The following is an 18010-nucleotide window of genomic DNA, read 5'->3' on the forward strand; positions in this document are numbered from 1 at the left end:
TGCCGTTATCCTGACACATCTCACTATAGACTGCTGCAACTGCGACGGAGACGGTTTTGAAATCTGCTACTCGTGCTATGCTAGTGGCAGTCGTTGTTCAAACCCGAAGCACGCCAGCTTCATCTGGCAGGCGTTGCGTATCGTGCTTCATAACCTCCTCAATGACCACCATCCTGCATTAGAGTTTAAGAAGTAAAACTTTCTACTTCAAAGGTGTCACAACCTGCAATAGATTAAGTGTTGATATCACAAAAGACGTGGAACTTTGGTGCAAGTATGCCTTGGTTAAACCTGTAGTGTGGCTCTGACGCTAATCATTCCGGGCATCAAAACCAGACTTCTACGTTTGCGACCAGGATGACTTCGATTTTTGTATTTCTTCGTACCTAACTTGCAAGGCTGTTAAGACCGAACGCATACCTTATCATATACCAGTAGGGGATTTCTTGAGGTAGTGGCTGGTAGCCGGCTTTTGGCCAACTTGGTGCAATGAAACAAGTCTAGTAGGGATTAATAATCAGGTCGGACGTTTTGATACGTACCTTCATATTTCTGCATCAATAACGGGCATTAAAGAAAGAATGTTGATCACCTGCAAAAGGAAAGAGAGCAAACAGTTTCACATGTATCGTTGCCTGCCCTGCAGAAATGAGGTCGTCACGCCCAGAAACACTGTGATGGCATTATAAAACAAGGCAGTGGGAGTTCAAGAGCGTTGGCCCGAACAGACCCAAAAAGAGGAGTCGGGGATGATCAAGGTGTAAATGCCGGTGAAATAGTGGCCTGGGTTGGTGCACTTGCGCGCATGTTGTCTTGCTTAAGCAAGGCATCGCACCAAGTCACGCCCAGTAAAGTGACCACATTAGCATTACCACTCGTGCGGCTGGGTTCCCAGTCGAGGCATGACTCTTGTGGACAAAGCAGGGTCTCTAGTTCACATAGTCCATGCCGCCCACGCAAGCGTCAATTCATTGTCTAGGTTGATTCCTAGTCTAAGCCCCGAGTTCCGGTGACTTCTGGGTCCATGCCTTATTGGCACCTAAAGGAACTAGTGTGCTCCCATCTTCTGTCCCTGGGTTCAATGCTTGCCTGCTCTTAGGTAGGAACAATTTCAGGCTTCACCTAAGATTTTCGTAGTTGCCGTACGCCCGAGCCGTACTCTGTCAACCTCCCTGGAGCTTATGAACCCAAAGTATTGCGCTCATTGGGGCTAAGACAACCTCTTCGAGGTGACTAAATGGCTGCCTAAGAACTGTGGCAAGTGCATGCCTTTGGAATGGGAATCGCTGCCAAGTACGATGGGTCCATAGAGGAAATATCCAGGATCCATAAACTGTCACTCATGGTCCTCCATTTTGGTAACAATTAGCATTTGGTTATTTGTGATGTTTACGGAATATTGAGCTGGGGTGGCGCAGAACTGATGTTCGTCACTCTTTCACATTTTCACAGCACAATAGCCTTCCCCTGCGGTTGGACCGTTGAACCCCAGTAGCGGTCAAGGGTACGCCAATGGGGATTGACACTGCCCAGCAACAACACGGTGAAATGTACCAGCGAACATCTTCATCCCCGCGAGCACCCCAGTTTTAGAGCTTATACCTTCAGCCTCGCTTTGATGCGCTGCATATATGGAAAGGTAGCCTAGATATCTCTTTATTGTGAAATGACTACACCTGTAACAGCATTTACATTCGAAACCACAGTTGGTTGAAATTTGCAGTATTGGGTACGAAAATATAACTAGCTGCCGGCTTATACAATTGTTTAATTGGACATTTTCACGAGCTTAATAAAAGTATACCAACAAGGAAATTGCATTTATAATAAGTCCCATAAGTTTACAAGTATATTATAACGTTCAGTTAACACTACTTATAGTTTTACTAATGACGTCCTTCCCTGTATCAACTGCCAAAATCATCGGTTATAATAACGCTGCCGGGACTAAGGAGGGTTGGTCTTGCCGCACTCGCTTGTGACGTTATTGACAGTCAACGTTGTCACAGCATGTCATAGTCGGTGAACCCCCACCACCACCACACATATGACGATAGTCCTTGGCAACGCCACGGCTACAGACCTCATGTTCAAAAACTTTACATGTTGCGAAAACCATATGGGCCAATGCCAGCGTGGCCGTAGTAGAGAAAACAGTTGAAAGCTTCATAGTGAATGCGTGCGATGTCTTAAAGGCTATGTATATAACTCGTATTAGCTTAAGTCGTAATTGAAAAATGGGGTAATCTTACTAGTTTGACGATCTCTTAATGATACCTGCTCATATAACGGGTTGGTTAAACAGTCACAGAAATTGCAAACGCCGTGGAATTGCTGATGATTTTATATTCAAAAGACTTGGTCCATGTGTCGCATTAGACTTTAAACACTAGGCGGTTTTAGGAAAGGAAAACAATTTTCAACCAACTTTTGTCACAATCGAAAGAGATGAAACGCGCTAAAAGCTAACCTAATCCATTATGCATGAGTAAACCTGATACAAGCTTTATTTTATGAAGTGAGAAATATCCATAAGTCAACAGTTAAGCCCGACTTTCAAGGTTCGAAAACCTTACAATGTGGTATTACACGATTTCTTTAGCCTGCACAATCTACTACATAACCGTTGAATGGATATTCCACCTAGTAATCTTGGCGTCAATACTTATCGCCATCAAAGCTATCGGTATAAAATATGAGTCGGAGCAAATGCCGGTCCAGACTTTTGGACTTAGGTCGTAAACACAAAAGTCATACTAATGCATCATGATTCGGTGGGCTGCATTCATGTTTAAACCTAACTAATATCCACGTGTCAATATAGCTACGCTCCTCGGCAACCAGAATCCCGGCGATGCTTACGGTGACCTCGGCTTCCTCAAGGGAACGTCAGGATGATTTTTGAATGAATAACTGAGGATAACCGAGCACGTGAAAAACAACGTCGCGCTAGTGAATTTTGAAACTTTTTTGGTCTCCGGTTGCTGAAGGGCTGCATGACACACGGATGGTGCATGTCGCCTCACCCCAGTTGTGGCTCCAGCTAATACTCCTGAAAGCCCTGAACCACTTTCTCTAGTCAATGTCATGCTGGGAGAGGGAAAGAAAACTATAGACCTCCAAAGCGAGTGGCTCTGGCCTTTCGTGAAAGATTGACTAGGCTTTCAACGCGGCTGCACAGAAAAAAAACAAAGATGTGAGGCTCACTTTCACCCGAGGTACAGGCTGATGCTGAGAGATAAACTGCAGCGCTTCAGCCGCTTGAATCATTTTCAGGATGATTTCCGATGATCGCATCGAGACTGAGACCCCAGAAACCGACCAAGTTAGTCACGACCATTTAAAGAGCAACTATGGCAAGCTGTTCTTCGTTCAGCGGGGTTGACCTCGAGAGAAAGACCTCGAAATCTACCGCCCGCCCCCTGAATGTACACCTGGATAGACTGGACGCTTAAAATGTTGCAAAACTACTGGGTCGCCCCAATACTTTTTTTTCGAGAAACGGGGGACATGTTGAACAGCCTGCCGGCCACCCACCTGTGCACAAAGCGCAGTCCGTTCAAGGTATAATAAAACCTTCAGGGGGCTTGATACTTTGGTCTGTCTTGCTGGTGTACTTGAGTGGAAAGGGGCCCAGCTGGAGTGCTGCTTGACCAGGTGCGCCAACGGTGGCCTCGTTTTTGTTTGTGATAGAGGCGAGCATGTAGCGCTCGTTCCTTTATCGCCTGTAAATGTGTGGCCAGAGTTGATTGCGACGTAGTTAGTCCTCGGGTACCTGGGCACCTCATCGGCCACGATGCTTCTTGGTTGTAGTGGCAGTTTCCCATTTGGCAGAGGGGACAGGACGAGATTTGTATTCTCTCAAGTATCATTAATTCAGGTTATTATGACCTCCTCCGCCGTGAGGTGATGCCGCCTTTTCGTGATGTGTAGGTACCTACTAGTCAAGAGAGGAAATTCGGGCCTCGGTCGCTTAGGACTCACAGAGTTATCAGAGCGAGGCTGCAGCGAGATGACCACAGTGTCCTTCAACACCATGGCCACCCACCTCTACCAGTGCACGATCCCCACGATGGCAGCTTAAGCCTCAGCGCGCCCGAAGATGGCCTTGATAGCACCACATCTCAACATAAGCAGGGTATTGGCGGGCACACGAACCACCAACAACGTTGACTGTACCGCTGGATCTGCAACTCGCATCAACAGTGAAGCGGGGAGTTTCCATTTGAGATAGTGGTGTCAAAGTGGCACTAAAGGCCCTCGGGATGCACAAAGTATGATGGGCCTCGACGCGTGCTGGTGATGGTTGTCGTACCAATTATCTCAGCTCTTTGGGATAGAGGCGCTCAAGCGAGTTTTGCCGTTGGAAGACGTCCCGTTGGGGGCGTGGCCAGCATCCTCGAGGGCTTTGTAGGTCGTAGCATTGTACGCTGGTGCATGCACTCCATCTGCTCTGCCTTTTGAGGAGAGATGTTGAGAAGCCTGTTATTTAGATTGGCCCAGCTGGTCGAGAAAGCAACAGCACGGTAAGGTGGCATCGGGGCCGAGGAACATTTCCACGCGTCGAGGATTTTACTTTTTTGCAGCCATCAAAACTATTTGCGATGGATGACGGATAGACCAACAGCATCACACTCCCCAAGGCCAGTCATGTAGCAGACCTAGTCCGGGGCGTTTATGCCGATGCTGGACTAGACCTGACTACAAAAGTCTACGTTGCGTCTCACACCACGGGTATAAAATAAACGGCGACTGGGCCGCGCTGGAGGCCATCGCCGAGGTTGTGGGCACAGCAAACGGATTGCAGGAGGTGGTTGTCGAATCTGTCATGACAAATGTAAGTAAGCCTGTCCAAAACACCTCTGTCAATTTATGGAGAAAAAGGCTTTCCGCTGCAAGTCCTATGCCACATGTTGACCATCTAAAGGCAGGGGTTGGAATCCCGGGTCTAATAAAATCCATCTCCATATTGGGAAAAGCCAAAATATCACCGATCATGGGCAAAAACAAGCTCAACTTCAGAATCAACTTGCAGGTGTGGAGATGCCGTTGAACGAGCGGCTCATGCTACAACGCTTGGAAACAGATTAATGGATTCGTATGGGAGTCAACCCATTTGAAGCAAGTAGAACAATTGCCCACGCCGTTGCCGACCATCCACACAAGCTACTGACCAATGGTGTACATCATCACTCATCACTACAAGGAGGGTCGGATCATATTAACCTTGTCACCGATGGCCAAGTCATCACAGTCAGCACCGCAATTGAGGATGGCATTGGACGCTTAGCAGCAAGTCTAGCCCAGGACCTGTAACAGTGGCCCATAAATGGCGCCTTTTTGTAAGAAGGCAGCTTTTTCAGGCAGTTGTACACGCTTGGATCCGTCCAATGAAGCTGGCTTCCCCTCAATCGTTCACTGTCACACCCAGCATACAAAGACCTGTGTGGGCGGGGGAATCATAGGCCAATGAAACTCATAACCAGTTAGGCTACGACGTACCAGCCTATTCAGACATCGATCATTGGTAACACGGTTTCAACATCCACCTTTTTCACACCGCATTTTGCACTAATTTAGTGCATTCTGGTGCTACAGCAAGGTTGCCAACTGGCCTTATCCCTGTCCGGGATCCCGTACTTCCTGCAGCCCGTCCGAAAGCAAGTCTGGGGATTGCATCCGTTTTTGCACAAAGAAAATTGCAAATAATTATTACTCAATAGTATAAATTAAGAATCTGTTGTCTGGCCCACGTGAACCACCAATTGTTAGTCTGCTCTCCCCAGACCATGGCTGCCTAGCATTCCGGTAACCTGCAACTTCCTCGTGGCACGCATTCGTTGCTCCCTCACTATTCACAGGTCGACTTCCACTTCAGAGTTACCAGTTCATCAGCACCCAAAAAAAAACCAAAGCATGAAGACAAAATACACATCTTTTCCTGTCAACAAATCGCCCGTCAAGTATTTCCAAAAATCCACCTTTGCCGCGGGCGACGCAGGGCGAACAAAAGCTTCTTCCCACCGGCTAAACACGGACTTCAATCCCAAACTTTTCCCAACAAAGTTCATTTACCCACCCTGGGCTGTTGGTCAGTGCATTGAAGGAGAATTTGGGGGACAGCGCTTGTTTCAAAATTCGGGTGTGCTGCAACAACTACCACATTTCAGGTACAATGGATAAAGACATTGACATGGCAAGTTTTCTTTCCAAAGTTCCCTTTCCAATCCTTCATGGTTTGCGATCTCTTCTCACACATTTTCTTATTATTACTGCTGCCAGTGGGCTGTTGCCGACGCTTACCTACAGTTAAAGTCCCACAAATCATCTTTGTCGCGAAAGATTCCGTCGGCACATCGGAAAACTTCATACCAGGTGACGAAACCGCAACTATAGTTGCAATAAGCTCTTCGAGGTCATGTGTCAAAGTCCGTCAAGGACATAGAAGCTGACAACAGGAGTAGACATGATAATTGTATTTGGAGCCTGGTATGCTGTTGGCTCATGGCAGCGCAGCTGTATTATGCTTAAGGGCTGATTGGACAGCCTTCGCAAGGTCAGATTGGGCCACGGTTAAAACTAAACACACTATAGAAAAGCTATGGCCGCCGCCCTCGCACGGTTTTACTCTAGAGCTCCGCTACGATTTGATTTCCGCACAGTTAAGTACTGCTTTTGATTCGTCGAGAAACAAAAATCGACGGATCGCGTGCGAGGGTGCAAAAGCGTAGTTGGCGTGCCCAATCTTCGTGGGGTATGGCTTGTTTAGTTAGGTACCTAGGGTTAGAGTAGGATTGGTCACGGTCAGACTAGGATAGGGGCCAAGGAATACTGTTTATTGCAGAACAGGATCTGCGCAGAATTTGGTTTTATGTGAAATAAGCAAAGGCGCCTTTAAATAATAGTATACCTTGTTAAGTTTTCGAACCCGCGCTTGTCACTATGAAACAATGTTTTTAGCGCCGGTTACTTTCAAAAAGACGGTATTTAAATATTAAAGACCATTAACTCGCAGTTTGCTAAAGACTAGTATTTTGAAAGTATATTATAATTATGTATTATTTTATGAAAATATAAGCTTTTATTTAGTATCAAAAGTTTGTGCTTTTACACGCGCTGTAAAAAGGATTACTTTTTATATAATTGCTTATATTTTTCATTTATTTTACTTAGTAACGCGCTATAAACATAAGCTTTGGTTTAAAAGTTTAAAAGGTTAATCGTTGGGAACATATTTGGATTACGTGTTTACCACGGGAAAAAGGAAAAAATGATTTCCCGTTACTGGATATAAATATTTGGGCTTTTATTGATTATTAGTCTATTAATAAAGTAATTAAATTTTTATCGTATAACAAGTTTAATTTTCAAGCAAAAAGTTATAAGCAAAGTCAAAAATATTAACCTTACTTTAAAGATTTTATTCTTAAAAAGCCAAGCAAAATCTTTCGCTTTAATATTATTGTACGTGTATACAAAGGCCTTTCCGGACTTTATTATCGGCGGGGAGTTTAAATATTTGAACTAATTCTTTCCGCCACATTAATTACCACGGTCCACAACGTTTTAAAACTTATTTTATAACGCTTATATATAAGTAAATTCTTTCTTATTATAATAATAAGTTTATCTTTAATAAAAACTTCCATTAATAACGAGTAATTATCTTGGCAAAAGAATTGTATTATAACTGCGATCGGTTAAATAATAAAACGAATAATTATATTTTTATATATGCTGATTTTTATTCGTAATTATTTGTAAACCCGTACAAATTTGTTGGAGCTTTTGCTACGTGTTTAAAAATCACGTGACTTTACACGTGATTCACCCACTCGTATATCTGCCTATTGATAAATAACCACGTGTAATTAAAGGCGGTGGGTGGTATGACCGGCTAAATAATTAACTGTATAAGTTAAATTTACAGTTTAACTTCTATTGTCCGTGCAATATCCCTGCAATTACATTTATTACAAGTGGTTTTTGCTTAACAAACCCTTTAAATTATATATTCCGCCGAGAACTTTAAAAACCAGCTTTAGAATAATAAATAATTCCAAAAGAGTATATAATCGACTCATTTCCGCTCTACTCGCTCTTTTTTGTTTTTTATATTTTCTTTCAAATTTAAAAATACAAATACTTATCCGCCGATCTTAAGTCGACATCATCACTTGCAAAATTATTATTATGTTCACAGCTGGAAGTTTTGGCACGATTCCTATCCCGCAATTATGAATTTTTTATTTATCTTCACCTTTTTGTACACCATTGCAACTTCGGCCTTGACAAACATCGGCCCGTCTTTGCACCCAGTTCACCGTTTTAACAACCTTCCAAATCATAACCATGGGGCTTTAAATAAACGAGCTCATCTTAGCCACCACTCTTATTGCTCAGAATCGGAGATCTCCAAAATACAAGCCGCGCTACAGGGGTAAGTTGAAAGCCGTTTAAGAAATTCGGAAAAAAAAAATGTTAAAAATGTTTTTTTTTTAGTTGTGACCCACTTGCCAGATACGGCTTCCATGGCACTAAAGATGAGGATTGGTTATTTCAATCAATTTTCAAAACCGACAGCACAGATATTAAGAGCCTTGTCAAAAACAATTTTGACAAATTATACGACGAATGTAGTAAAAAGACGGACACAGTATCTATTACCTGCCGAGATGTAGATGGAAAATGCGAAAAAGCAAAAGGTTCTATTTTGGGCCATGCAAAAATGCGTCACGATCAAGTTGTTCTTTGCCCTTCGTTTTTCGATCAAGAGTTAACCGGCCGCATGGTTACTGCTAGCTACCAAGATACTACCTTATTACATGAAATAGCGCATATCGTTCTAGGTAAGTTTTTTTCCCAATTGATCAAAGTTGAACAAAATTTTATTTGTCAAGTTTTCCAGAACTCAAAATTTAAACTTTCATTTAGATTTACCCGACGATTATGCTTACGGATATGATGATATTGTAAAGTAAGTGGTCGGAAACCAATTTTGCGAAAGAGTGCTTTATACTAATTAATTAATTTTATTATTCAGATTGGATACTGCGACAATCATTAAGAATCCTGATAGCTATGCTATTTTTGCGCATTGTGCACGTTATGGCATTTGTGATTTAACAAACCCCAGACGGTAGGGCATTTTTCTTTCAGTTTTTATCCATAGGCAAAGCAGCGGTAGTGGGGGCAACAATTCGCAGTGCGTAAAAAAAGGCGCGATGCAAGGGGTTCGCCCTCAGCAGAGGTTCCTGTGGTCTGTAGCTGAGTAGCTGAGGCAGGGTCTGTTGCGTGCACCGGGGAAAGGCCTTGAGAGTACTTTAGTTCGAATTTTGCAAGCGAGATGATGTTTTACAGAATCGAACTAGGGTCGGGGAAGTTTGTTGATTTCTGCATCGACTGGAGCCTCGTTTGTGACGGTTCTGATGGGTTATGCTTCTTGCAAAGCTGCGATCCGGAGGTTGTAGCAACTCCTGCAAGATGTAGGACTGGCCTCACTGATGAAACTGGGTTACGTTATGGAAAAGAAAGTACAGGATGACTACGCACGGACATTTAATCGAAAATTCGTGTCTGGCCTGATGACGATGGTGTATTTCTACGCGATGACTCGGCTTCAAATCTTGAACACCGCTCTCACCGCCCTCTAGATGTCGAGAGAGTGAGCCTCTTTCACCGAGGGCTTTTTCACTAGCAAACTACGCAGATTCGGAGTATGTATGCCAATTCATAAGGAAGTTTGGAATTCAAAACATGGACGATCCTGTATTCCTCCCTGGACTTTTACCTTGACGGCTAGCTTAGCACATGTCCGTTCCGCATGCTCAATTGGTTGCGTCTCATTGTCAGTAGAAAGCTAGTGTGGGTGCTAATCAATAACCCTTGCGAGGACCCCTCCGCCGAGGGGCTTTCGGGATAAATTGTCTGTGTGGACAAAATCTCACATCTGCAGTGTACCAGTTTAGAGTCCCCTGGAGATGTCGATACGGTATCACTGAGAAGACAATAGCGGGGAAAAGTAAGTATCGGACTCAAAACTGTCATTTGACTCATGACGCTGACTCGGACTGGGCGAGTACTACTCCGTATCATCGCCGAGGCTTGCTCTTGATCAATGAGGTTCTATACATCTTTAGTACCGAGACATATTTACACCCAGTCATCACTTAGTATTTACACGTGGCCGCCTGAGGGGACAGGGAAGAAAGGAGGCGTGAAATTAATTCTCTGCCACCCGGGAACTCAAGTCTCGATAGCAACACATACTCCCTGGTTATTCACGGCAGGGAGCAAATGCTCCGGCGATGTACCACCACCGGGTGCAAGGATTTGTGTGAAAGGTTGGGTGCGCTGTGCCGTGCATTGAGTAGTCGCCGTCCCTCAAGAGACACACATTGGCTCTCTTTAAGTGGCAATTATCTTGCGGGGGAGCAACCCGGCGTCGAACGGTCGGCCGCCCTGCACTTTAGCAAGCGCACAAGACGGTGCAGAAGCGGGAAAAGACTATCCGATTGGCTATCAGAGAGAGAAATAGGTGCGTCTCGATCAGTAAGCTGGGCAAAGAACCTGGTCGATTTAGAAAATGGAACCCCACCTCGAGGTAGAAAAGTAATGGACGAAGCATTCCAGTGCCCCAGTGAGCACCAGTACCCCGTTGATCTGGGCTCCAACAAGGGGAAGTCGTTGTGACTCATAGCTAAATCCGCAAACACCCGGGCGACAATATGATATTAATGCCATCCTACTATTGCGTGATCTCTGTCACTCCAACAATGCCTCGTCTAGAATGTCATCTGCCTCACATACCCTCACCTATAAACAGTCAACGGGTTCGATGGTCTGGTCGATCAAACTGCCCCTAAATGGTTCGCCAAACGGCCATGTCGGAAACAATCGGGCTGGGAACATTTGTGGGTGATACAAAAGGTTACAGGGGCCAGACTAGACTTTGGATTAAGTGTGACTTTCGAAAAGGGTCTTTTTTAGGTTCAAAGACCGCAATGAAGCCTGGCTCGGGCGGCAAGATGGGCGGATGTCATCCGTTTGGTTCGCACACGGGGACTATCAGCGGCCGTCATAGATGGGATATTGTACAACCAGCAAAGCTCACAGCTGTCAGCCATGGGAGAAATATGCAGCACGAAAAGGATGGTGGTGGGCTGTACGGAGGGATAGCCAGCTCAAGTCTGAGGAAGCGCACACCATACCCCCTGCAAATAACGCCGAGCCAAGCCTTTAGAGGTCTACAATACGTAGACCAATCTATGCTATTGGTCTTTGTTTAATTTAGCCTATATCATGGGTAACAATATGACATGGGCCGGACCCGACAGTCTGGCACGCTACGTAAGCAGCTGGATCACTTTCTAGTTTGCAACCAATAAAGCTCAACTTGATATCGATCCTTTCCGGTTACCGCCTTTCGGCCTGAAATCTCATCACTGCCATTGGCAGGATAGTATGAGTTGTAATTAGTTAGCTTCGGGATGCTCGGAATGTTTTGGCTCCTGGCGTCCGCCATGACGCCGATGAATGCACCACGCTTCTATTGGAAGCGATCGCAAGCAAGGAGCAAGTTCCGGGGGGAATGTGAGAGATTGAGAGGTCGAGTCGCTACCTGAAAGGTCTTTGGGCATTTATTATGTTGGATAAGGTATTACCTATCAAGTGATACAGGGCGAATGCCGACACACCCAAATCCCAGCCGGAACCCTCTAACAGCAACTGCCCCCGCCATGTGGGAGTCTCTGCAGCTCTGACAAGATGAGGCGAGAGAATAAATAATTACACGGCAGTTCCTATCGGTCCAGGATAATGAAGCAAAGTCGAAAACCTTTCTTTGGGAATCCAAATGGAAACGTGTATATTCCTAAAAGTAGCACGCAGGTGTATTATTTGAATCTGAGAAGATACAAGGAAATTCATCAAAGTCGAAAAGGAATTCGACAACTTCGTAAGGTTCTGTACCCAGACGCAAAATCCGGAATGTACGGACAACCAGGGGCTATCCAGATTCCACGAAAGAAAAGCAACATTAAGCCCAAGTTTATACCCATCAGAAATCCACCCACCTTTGCAACTGTCGAACTTGCAGACTAGACTTGATACGAGGGAAATAAGAAAAAGAAAAGACCCATCTCCAATTGCGCAGCTCAGCGGATCTAGGATTGGTACGAGCCTGAATTGTAAGGTGGTTGAAAGTCTTCCTGATTGCGGGTTTCACTCCGCGTGCCGTATCCTGTGTAGTTTGACGAATATGTCTCAACCCCGCCCAGTGTGAATCCAGAAGACTCCCTTGGCACCGCCGCACTACCTCCGTAACCACTGTGGCCCGCAGGTACCGCAGACACGGTATGGCTCCGGCTGTTGGTATAACCAGGCGATCGCCCACGCACAATCAACCTGACCGACCGTCTGTAGCCAATCTTGATCCATTCCTCTTCTTGGTCGTTGCCAACGTCGACCCAAAGTTCAATCTCGAGGTTGTAGTACTTTTGAGGGGCAGGTCGCTTCCCATTGTTGGGCGTGGCGTGTCTGAACTGCAGGCGTTCGAACGTGTGTTGGACCATGTGAATCCAGGCGTTTGAAGCCTGCGGCTGTGCAGGCATCGGTTCCAAGGGAATCTTTCCGGGGATAAAAGTCGGGCCCTTGTCCCTCTTGGCTGTGTATTGAACAAGCCGTACCGGCTGCTCTTCGCCCTCTTCCACGGCCGAGAGGCTGATGGCGAATCCCGACACGCTGTGCACCCTTCCCGAAACGTCTACATATTGGATGGTAGTGCCGTGCGGTTGAGGAGGACTCAGCGTGTATGAGCCAGTGCAGGAGAAATAGTTGCGCCTGTAACAAATCCACTGCTCCGCGGTAGACATGAAGCCTTTGGCGTGTACGCCAACAATATCGAATTCAATTGGCGTTCCATCGATGCGGCTGAGATTGCCGAGCCTTACAAGTGGGTGGAACTCAGGGGCCGGAGCCGCCGACGATGAGTTGTAGCGTTCGGGATTCATGTTGGTGGGTTGGAAATTGCTGTTAGATCATGGATAAGTAGTATATGACTTGTTTGATCTTGACTGCAGTACAGCTGGAAGTAGAAATGGAGCAAGGAAGTTGGGGGGACAGCAACCTGAGTGAAAGATAGGATATTGAAAGATTGGAGGCATTTCTTATATAACAAACCGACGCTTGCTTACACTTCCTCCATTGTAAATCAACTTGCATCCTTTCCCGTTTGACAAAAGAAGTCACAATTCAGCTAAACAAGTTATCATTTGGACATGAAGGCGGGGCAATTTGATCGACAAAGAGGGAGCGGCGTCAAGCCTTTGGGTACCCCGAGTGAAAAAGAAAAGTTCACACACGGGCTGGAAAGCTGCAGTGAGTGGTGTAGGAGGCCGGTAATTGAGACCGGGCATTTTCGGTCTGCATCTTCGCAAGCAGGGCACACCGGTCATATGAAGAAAGCAGACTGGTAGTAGTAGTAGTAGTAGTATTAGTTAACGCCGGGCTCGGCCCGGCTTGTTAGCCGGCCGTTAGCAACCTCCCGAGGGGTATCTCGGCGCGCGTTCTATCTTCTTTATTTACACAGGGGGAAAACAAGGAGGGCAGAGGCGGATCGTGCCTGACCGGGTTCGGGCCCGGTCCTGCTTAGGGGGTTAGTTCACTGACGCGACCCCGTGCCTAAGGTGTACGGAGGGTTCGTCTGACGGCTTGTGCCGTGAGGTGTGGGTGAAAAGGCAATAAATCTATTTCTCGTCAAAGTTCGAATCGCTTACGATCGGTGTCCCTAGGCGTAAAGTGCGTTCGTGGCGCGCGGGGCGCTGGCGGGCCGCTCTGGGGCGGGCGCTGAAATAGTTGGTGGCTATCGAAAACGCTTCAAAGCTTTTCGGTTGCCCGAGGCTTGTCTGGAAGAATTTGCGGCGTTGGGCGCGGTCTGGCGGCCCGACCGGCCGGTCGTTGTCAGGCCACGGCCAGTTTCTCCACACCGCCCGCGAAAAGCGGCAATGCACCGGGTATTTAGGGGAGGTCCGTTTCCAACACCAGGCACACGAGGTGTTTGCATCCTGGTAATTAAAACGGTTATGGTAAGCTTTAAAATCGCCGTGGCCGGTCCTCATGGCCAAATAATGGCCCAATAGGGGTCTTGGCAAACGCAATTCCTCGGGCTCCTTTTTTAATATGTATTGGAATTTCCATTCCCTATATACGGGGGACCGTTCACAAAGTTCTTTACGCTACCAATCCTTTTCTATATTCGAAAGGATAATTTTAAAAACCGTGCCGGCACCGCTATACGTGGTTTGCTAAACCCTCGGATCTGGGTCCGGCGGTCCGGCGGAGCCGGCCTTGGCCAGCTCGTCAACCCGGTCGTTTCCCGGAATTCCCTGGTACCCAGGATACCAACGGACCCGAACCTCGGTACCTTATTTTCGAAATAAATCGACAAAATTATGGAATTCCAAAAAGGCCCATTGGGACGAACGCGGCGCGTCGCTTCTAAAACCCCAAATAACCGAAATGCTATCCACACCAATCCAAATCCGGGCGCCTGGCTGGGCCCTGGCTGCCGCCTATAACCCTTTTAGGGCGCCAATCGCCTCGGCGTCGAAAACGTAGCTTTCCGGCGTAATAGATACGGAGCCTGCGGCAAATTCCAAACCCGCCCTAAAAGCGGCCCATCCGTACCCTATTTAAACGCAATTATTTTCGTGTTTTTCCGAACCGTCCGTATATACCACGATATCGTCAGGTGATACCATGTCCAGCCATTCCATAAAACGGCGGGCCGCTTCCTCTTTTGGGACTCCTCCGGTGGGGTCAGTGCGAGAATCCGGGGCATTGCGAGGTGCGCGCAACTCTAATCTCCGGATCCGCGGGAGAAGTTGTGCAGCCGTTTGCAGGGTCGTGGCCGAATGGCCCGAGTTGCGGGCACGAGGTGTTTCACGCAGGCGGCTGACAAGGGGGTGCCCCTTGTCCGCGAGCCTTAGTCGGGCGCCGTATTTCAGGCGGGTGTAGGCCAGCGCGACGCGGGCCGAGGGTAATCCTGCGTCCCTGAGAACAGTGGACGAGGGGGTGGTTTTATACGCCGGGAGGATTGCCCGTGCCGCTAAAACCAGCGGTTTGTTCAATGCTTTAAGGAGTCCTTTTTGCTTATGCGCTGGGTTGTACCATGCCTCGGCTGCGTAGGTGGCCGATGAACCCACGCATGCCACCGCTGCCTTGCGAAGTGCAGCCGCAGGCGGTCCGTATTTTACTGCCCCAAAGCTTTTAAGGTAAGCAACGACCGCCATTGCTTTGGCAGCCCTTTCGGCCACGTGGCGGCGCCCGTCTAGCCGTCGGCTGAACCAAAAGCCAAGCCAACGCATACCCGGGTAACGCTCGGCCCCGGAGGCGCTTTGTCCGCGTCGACCGCCCGGTAGTTGGACCGGGGTAACCGTTCTACCATTAATCCGGATTTCCGGGTTGCGACCGTGCCTTTTCTTAGTGATATGGATCACCTCTGTCTTTTCCGCTGCAAAATGGATTTTCTCTTCCGCCGCAATTTCGTGCATATCCCGGAGTTTATCTTCCAGCCAACGTACGTTCTCCTCCAACGAGGGTGACGATTTCCATGTAAGCACGTCGTCTGCGTATGCCAGCCGCCACTTCGCACCGTTTTTGACGAGGTACGCCAAATATAGCATATATAGGATCGGGGAAAGGGGAGACCCTTGCGGGGTGCCGCACCCAAGCCGCCTAAAGCCCGTGGTCGTACCCTCCAGCCGGATTCGGGCCTGGCGGCCGCTTAAAAAGTTAATCACGAACCTGAGGAGCATTTTACTAAACCCGAGGCTCCGCATTTTCCGTATTAATCGCCCATGGAGGAGGGCGTCGAAGGCGCCTTGGACGTCGCATGCGACAAGGGTAACTTCCTCCCCGCGAACTAAAGCCTGCTCGATATCGTGGGCGAGGGCACAAACCAGATCCGTCGCCGATCGCTTGGGTAGGGCACCGCCGTGGGTGCAGCTAAGGAGCCCGTTATCGTGTATGGCCCAAGCTATCCGGCGTGCAACGAGCCTTTCGAGGCCTTTTCCGATGCAGGAGAGGAGGGCTATAGGCCGCCAGGATCGAACGCTGCTCCGGTCTTTCTTCCCCGTTTTCGGTAGCATCGCGACCTCGGCCTTCTTCCAAAGCGCTGGGAAATGTCCGAGTTCCAGGCAACGTTGGTAGAGCCTGCGCACCGGCTCGGCCAACGAAGCCCATCCGGCTTTTAGTAGCCGGACGGTCGTTCCGTCGATGCCCGGGGACGTGCTCGTAACCCCAATGCAGGAGCGCTCCGCCTCTTCCGCACTCACCTGGGTATCCCAAGGGATTTTAGCCTCGTCCGCCGACCAGGCCTCCAAGGGGTCTCCCTGCAGGTTATCCTCCGCCGAAAATCGGCCAAACACCTCCCGCTGCAGTGCTTCCGCTTTTGCTAAGGGCTCGCTCACTTGCTCGCCGTTAATAACCAGCGGCGGGGACCGGAGGCGTGGTCCGGCTCCCAGCCAGCCCACCATGTTCCACAAATCCTTATCGTCGCGCAGTTGGTCAATCCGGTGCCTCCAGTAATCCCGCTTCGCGGCCCGCACCCCTTTCGTGTAAGCTTTCTCCTCGGCAGAGGCGTCTGCCCTATTTACAGCGCTCCGTTTAACCCGCTGGAATTCGACCCAGAGCCGCTGGCAGTTTTCGGTCCACCAAAAAGCCGAGCTGCCCCTTTTTCCCGCCGGCGTACCCACGACCCACGTTACTTACTCCCATAAAATTGTAAATTCAGCTACCCACGCGTCCAATACGTAACCATCGGCCGCGGATCCCGGGTCCGGCATATCTTGCATACCAAAAGCAAATAGCTCCGCGAACTTTGGTAGCCGGTCGTCCCTAACTAAGACGTTAACCGCCTCCGGGCGGGGGGCGCCGCGCGTCCGCAACGTGGTATAAAGAGATTCGTGGTCGGAGCCTGTGTAAAGACTGCTATCAACCACAATTACCGTGCTGGGGAGGTTGGAAAAAACCATATCCAGTAAACCCCCGTCGCGGTGGGTGGGCACGCCGATATTTCCTGTAAAATGTATGCCCTGGGCTTGCGCCCATGCCGTTAGTTGATCCCCTCCGCGTGCGTCTGTGCGGCCTGGCTGGTATGCAGCAGCCGCTACGTTAAAATCGCCGCCTATCACCGTGGGTCCATTTGGCACGGTATTGCATACTATTTCCAACGCGGCCTCAATACCCGGAGCCCTATATACATTAATAAACAATATTCCGTTAATTTCGAGCCAAAGTACGTCCCGCGTATTTTGGCCCTGCGGTAACCGTCGTTGTGCGGCCCCTAGGGCTGCCCCCTTCTTGACGTAGGTGAGCACCCGGGGCCGGAACCCAGTCATGGCTTCGTAAGTGCTCGCGTGCCATTCGTCCACTGGCGCAAAAATATCATAGCCCGGGTGCGTTTGTGTAGTCGTCTTTAGCCCGCACCATGGCTTTTGGACGTTAACCAGGTCCATTTCTCTCTGGTGGCATAACTCCAACAGGCTCAGATGCACACCCATCCTTTTGCCTACGTTGGCCCAAACTACGTCGAGGCGTTCCCGCTGCATGTTGCCGAGCGAATATTTCGTCATATTAATCGATGGGTTGCTTCCAAGTTTATTATATCAGCGGGGCAAGGTTCGGCAGCCGCTGCGTCCTCTTCCATTTCGGCTGCCCAAACGATTTCTTCGTGCACGCGTTTCTGTTCGGCCTGCAGGAAATTGCGGATGTCCGCCCCTGCCGCCTCGCATGGCCGCGCTCTTTTGTTTAAAATGCTCGATCGGGAGCTCGAGGTTTACGAATGCTGCGATAAGGTATTTAGGACCGGGATTGCAGGTGCTGGCTCTCGGCGGGCCGCCTCAGCCCGGTCGTTGATAATCGCGGCACGGTTGGCACGTCCGATTCTGCGGATCCCCTTTAATTTACGCTGTAAAGGTCGTTCAAGCTTCCCATTTACCACCAAAGGTCG

At 48.4% G+C, this 18010-nt stretch overlaps 2 protein-coding genes across 2 annotated transcripts; one reads left to right on the top strand and one right to left on the bottom strand.

The window, feature by feature from the left end:
* Positions 1-8237: 8237 nt before the first annotated feature.
* Positions 8238-9143, top strand: PgNI_08027 (uncharacterized protein; the record flags this gene model as incomplete). The annotated part of the gene is made up of 4 exons (XM_031128028.1): positions 8238-8440; positions 8503-8849; positions 8935-8977; positions 9044-9143. 4 exons carry the CDS (start codon positions 8238-8240, stop codon positions 9141-9143), a joined length of 693 nt encoding a protein of 230 aa, XP_030978898.1.
* A 3021-nt stretch (positions 9144-12164) lies between these two features.
* On the bottom strand, positions 12165-13204 carry PgNI_08028 (uncharacterized protein; the record flags this gene model as incomplete). The annotated part of the gene is made up of 2 exons (XM_031128029.1): positions 12165-13029; positions 13194-13204. 2 exons carry the CDS (start codon positions 13202-13204, stop codon positions 12165-12167), a joined length of 876 nt encoding a protein of 291 aa, XP_030979205.1.
* Between the last annotated feature and the right edge of the window lie 4806 nt (positions 13205-18010).

Source organism: Pyricularia grisea (assembly GCF_004355905.1).
Source record: "Pyricularia grisea strain NI907 chromosome V map unlocalized Pyricularia_grisea_NI907_Scaffold_6, whole genome shotgun sequence".
NCBI classification, from domain to species: Eukaryota; Fungi; Ascomycota; class Sordariomycetes; order Magnaporthales; family Pyriculariaceae; genus Pyricularia; species Pyricularia grisea.